We start from the raw sequence: 5,726 nt of genomic DNA, 5'->3' as shown, positions 1-5,726 counted from the left end.
CTATTCATTTTAATAACTATAACATCCGTAGACGCCTAAATGAAAATATTCACACGTGCCGCTCGCATAAATAAACCACCACATACCACGTACGAAATATTACTGCATTTACTGCAGCGCAGTGGCTGTCGCTATTGCAGCCGCAAAAGCCCCTATCTTCCTGACTGGGTCACGTGCCTGATTAGCCAATAAAAACAAAGGACGCATGTAATTGTTCGCTGTCCACACATGTTGTATATGAGGTTGCATATATTAAGGAGCGCAGCTCGCGTCGCAATAAATAATAATATAAGCTCCTAGATTTATTTTAGCGCGAGTACATTTGGATTCTTTAAATATTTTGTTGATATTTAATATGATTAAATACATAAAATTTTATGTGTTCTGCAGCTCCGCAGCTCTTATGGTAAAACCGCCACTGGATGAGCATATAAAAATAATAAATGGTTTTAACTATTTAATTTATTATTATATATTTATTTAATAAAAATATTCATCAATATCTTTACGCACAAAGTCACAAATGAGATCAATTTGAATTGAGAAAGTACTAACCTTTCTAGTTTGTCCACACAGGCATCTTGGTAATCATGAATCCAACGAACTGCATTAAAGTGACAAACTTGTCTCATGTCTTCAGGTAATTCATCAGCTTCAGGAAATGTGAAATTGTCAATAATAGGAATAATATTACAATTTGCCGAGAGTGCGGCAACAATTTCCTAACAATAAAAAAAATATATTTTTAAAGTTTGATCTAAAATTAAAAAATTGCTTGCCTACCCTATGGACCCAGTCTTTTCTTTCATGATCCCCTATACACCTTTCTAAAGCATTAGGTGTCAAAACTAAAAGGAAATGTTTGGCTTTTTGTATACTTTGTAGAAGATTGTTATCGAATTTACCAGCCTCTAATCTCTCAACATCTATAAATACACTAAAACCTCTTAATTGTAAATGGACTTTTAATAAACTAGCTAACTGGGAACCATTTGATCTCCTGTAACTGACAAACACATCTAATGATTTGTCCATATTGTCTTCATTTAATCCATTGGCTAATCCATTTTCTAGCTGCCTAATACCTTCCATTATTCTGTATCGATGAATAGAATTCATTATACCACATTCATTTAATAGTTGATCTTCTGAAATATTGCGGAGGGAGTCCTTTGTTTCTACACCTGCATTTAAGAGACTATATGTGTATATTGAAAACTCAGGTCCTAATGTTTGAAGAAAGTTATTTATATTCGCCGTATCTCGGGAAGTATAATCAGCCATTTTCTTTAATTTCTGTAATTCTCTTGTAAATCTGTAAATACACATTTTACAATAAACACTTATAAGTTATAATTAAGGATAAAAAATATTTTTAATGCTTTTTTCGCGTAGGTATATTATTTAATACATATAAAGCTACATTTTGTGGAAGAAATCAGATTATAGTTTAAGAAAAATAATTTATAACAGTTACTTTACATTGAAGAGAACACAAAAAGACATTTATTTTACATTATGCAAAAATATAAAAATGTATATACCTTTTCCTTTTTATACCATTGGTCAGTCCAATATCATCCCTGAGATTTTCTTCAGTTAACTGTAACAATAAATCTCCATCAACTCTACTTTCAACAAAACTAGAGGCAATTTCTGCAAATCCAATTTGCTTTACCCATTCTTCAACGTCTTCGGCTGACCAAAGAGGTACTTGCTGACTAAGTTTGTGAGGCACTTCTTCACCAATTAATCTTAAAGCTTGAGCAGCATACTTTGAAGCAACAGCATTTGGACAACTTGCAACTTTTTTCAAGGATTCAACAGCACCAATTTCTGAAAATATGTTAGTATTTCCTTGTTGTTTTTTTATTCCAGCTTCCATACAGAAGTGAAAAGCAGCCAAATTTCTAGCTTCTTCTCTTTTTGAGCTTAATACAGGTACTAAATTTTTTAGCCAGGTTTTGCTTTGGCCATGAGCATGTGCAAGGTTTGATTTGGCAAATTCTGAAGGATTATGGGTGGTCACAAATGGCTCTACTAATCCCAAAGTCCCGGATTGTAATACTTCTGCTTCTATTTCAGCATTAGCAACCAAAACAGTTATGGCAAGACAGGCATAATATTTAATGTTGTCATCGTTATGGAATGCTAATGGAAACAACCACATAGGAACTTTTCTTTTGATCATTGCTTCTTGATTTTCAGCACCACCATACAAACTGAGGTTTGCAAGAGCTCCGGCACAGTGGCGTAATGTTTCGACATCACTTTTTCTACATTCAAATAATAGAGCATCTAAACCACCTAGACGAACTACATCACTGCATGTTTCTTCGCTATGTTTAAATAAATGTTCCAAAATACCAGTCCCTACTCTAGAGTGATCAACAGAGTTCGATTTTTTTGTACAAACGCATGCAACATGTACTACTTTATCTAATCCATGCTCTACAACATGAGCTCTATTTTCTGTTGTAAGACATTGTTCTAAGAGTTTAGCACTTGAAAACTGTAGATCTTTATCTGGTTTTGTACAGTTCTGCATAATTAAATCTAGACCTCCACAATTCCTTAATGTATTACACAAAGTAGTACCCAGTTCATGTCCATAAGTTGGTACAGCCCACGCTTTACTCATTACATCATTAATTTTATTTAGAATAGATTGTGCATTCTTGTTATTCTCCATTTTTTGAAGACATCTTATAGATACATCAAGATATGTCGAGTATTTGTGTATGGCTCTCTCCACTTCTTGTGCATTAGAACCGGCAGATAGATTTTCTAGATCATCTAAGGAGGTGTTAAGGATATCCTCTTCTGGTGTCCCATTCATTAGCTGAAACTAGAAAAAGAACTATTTATTTGGGAGCTTATACAGTAGTTTAATAATATAAAATAGATACCTATATTATGAAAGTATTTTTAGATAACTAATCAAACAAAGAGTATTTTTAAAGGGTTTATGAAATAAATGATATGTTAATGACAGTTTAATGTTTCCTTTACAAAAATTTTCAATTACATAAAAATTAAGAAATACAAAAATTTTCTCAATTAGTTTTGACTATAAATCTACATTTGGTCTTACCTGCCTGCTGGCAGCTTGTAGCATAGAAGTGGCTGATGCGCTTAACCCTCTGGTTGATGTAGTATAAATATGACTAGAAGCAGAACTGTGTTCTTCTTGGTTGAATATACCACTAGCCGTAACAGTTTGCCTTTGTTGTTGTGATTCCATTGCGGTTTTTTCACTACTAAATTTGTCAGTGGTAACTTTCATGTTTGTGTGTGCTAAATTTTTAGACTCTTGTTGGCTCATTTCTCCAGCTTTAAGAGATCTTGCTTCCTTTAAAAGTAAAATACAAATTACATTTTATATCATATCTACGTACATTTAAATGTGTTACAGTTACACATCAGGTTTGACAAACATTAACATGTATTACACTTCGCATAATATTTGTATAACATCTGTGATAAGATAACAATTTTCTACTCCTATATAAAGGTTAAATTTAGATTTATCGCTAAGTTCACACTACAATTATTTGTAAGAAAAAAGTTGACACGATTTAACCACAATGTTAGTTTTTATAAAGAAATTCATAATTTCAATGCCTAATAATGATAATGATAATGAATATTATTAATAGTGTATTAACTTTCTCATGAAAAAAAAAACAACCATAATGATGGGCGACTTTAATTTATAACTTTAATATAAGACAATTTTCATACAATTAAGAAAATGGTTTACCTAGGTGTCTACATAGTTATATTGTTGTTTTTAAAATTTGGAAAAAAATAATTTGGTCAAATACCCGTGAAAATTTCATATCTATGTCACTTTACATAATAATAGTTCTACAAAAATAACGATACTGTAATAGATATATTTAAAACGTACATGAGTAATAGGCATGTAACTACTAAAAGGGATTGATAGTTCTCTTTACGAAAACACAGTAATCTAGATCTAGGTTTGGGTATATGAATGACTGAATTGTGAATTCCAAGTAGATAAATAAAATCTGTAATTATTTAACAGGTACCAATCTTCAACATGAAGCTCTGCAATTATAATTTTTTATATATAGTGACATCCTATTCAATAGGTAGTGATTACGTAATGTTAAAAACGATATTTACATTAGCTCTCAGCTTCAGTTTTAATTTTGGCGGGACAGTAACTTTGGCCATTATTATCGGTAGAGGATCTGTACTTTGGCCTATACTCTTAAAAGCTCCTTCTCTTACTGGCCAAGGCGCCGACATGATATTAACGGGCACAATGGAAAACCAAACACTTGCACAAGCACGTGATGAAAATATAAAAAATGGCAACACAATTAACCAGGCATAATTAAATATAATTAGAAAACTTTAAAATGAGCACAACATGTTCGCTCGACACAGTTTTTCACTACATTGGAACGATAAGCTGATCGTATAAAAATACAACTCATTGTTTTGGATAAATGCCATACAATTTTATGTTTCTACATATTGTACTTTGCGTCATTTTAACTTTAATATAATAGTTTTGTGCATTAAATTAATTTAAATAGATTGTTAAAGAATTTCCAAACCAAGACAAATTGTTGTGAAAATATGTGGATTCAAAATTATAATTATCAGCAAATATTTACTAAATTAAATTCAAGCAGAAAATGAATTGCGAAAGCTTGGGAACTTCATAATATACAAAAATATAGGATAGGTACTCTAAGACACGTTTTATGCATTTTGAAGTTTTGAAATACATATAATAAAAGTATGGATAATAACGTTCCCCTTTCAATGTTCTCCATATGTTCCAATGAGGAATATTAATGGCAGAACTAATTCTTCTTGTGCTAGTTTTTGGATTTTGTTGAATTAAATTTAAAATATTGTTCTGTTCTTAAGCATCTTGATGTAAATTACGCTCCACATTTTTTGAAGTTGGAAACCTCTCGTGTTGTTTGGAGTACTGGAAGAATTTACTAAAAGTTTTATAATTAGGATGCCGACGATCAGGAAAACGTTGCTGATATTCCCTTTGTGCTGCCCTACTATTCCCATTGTAAAACCCATAGATGAATACTATGTCAGCATATTCTTCGTTTGAAAATAATTGCGGCATGTTTAAATTACATAATTTAAAGTATTAAATGCAAGTTAATGAATACCCAATAACACCAGTAAACAGTTTGTTGTCAAACAATTCACTATTTAATTATCTGTCACTTTGAGTAGGCCTACTATAATTAATTTACATCAAGATGTTCAAAAAGAGAATAATATTTTAGATCCAATTCAACAAAATGCAAGGTCTAACATAAGTTCGACTATTAATATTTCTCAATGGAATGTATGGAAAACATTGAAAAGGAAATAATATTATTCATACCACATTCATTCATTTCTTTTTCGCGTTGATTACGGGTAAATAAATAACTCAAGAAACGACTATAAATGGACACAGCAATACCCATCTGCAAACGCTTATATAATTCACAGTACAAATTTACTCTAAATGTTTGGGTAGATCTACATGAATGGCAATCGAAATCTACGGATTATAATTTATTTTTTGTCATGTGTTTTTATCATGCGTATTTAAATAATCAGCAAAGTGTAACAAGAAAAAGAGACATGTCGCTGAGATTACTTTTTTATGTTCTTTTCGATAATCGTATGGGAATACCAAAAAATACATACAAGGCGATGTTTTCTAG

General features: G+C 31.4%; 1 protein-coding gene across 1 annotated transcript; it reads right to left on the bottom strand.

The window, feature by feature from the left end:
- Positions 1-555: 555 nt before the first annotated feature.
- On the bottom strand, positions 556-4,409 carry LOC108915787 (sterile alpha and TIR motif-containing protein 1; the record flags this gene model as incomplete). Its single annotated transcript, XM_018721916.2, is given in 5 exon segments — positions 556-722; positions 784-1,315; positions 1,545-2,848; positions 3,095-3,352; positions 4,156-4,409. Coding segments are annotated over 5 exon segments (2,387 nt in total), but the record flags the coding sequence as incomplete, so codon positions are not given.
- Positions 4,410-5,726: the final 1,317 nt, after the last annotated feature.

Source organism: Anoplophora glabripennis, unplaced genomic scaffold (genome assembly GCF_000390285.2).
Source record: "Anoplophora glabripennis isolate ALB-LARVAE unplaced genomic scaffold, Agla_2.0 scaffold1692, whole genome shotgun sequence".
NCBI lineage: Eukaryota > Metazoa > Arthropoda > Insecta > Coleoptera > Cerambycidae > Anoplophora > Anoplophora glabripennis.
The sequence above is the reverse complement of the archived record's forward strand: the minus strand, read 5'-3'. Positions and strand labels throughout refer to the sequence as shown.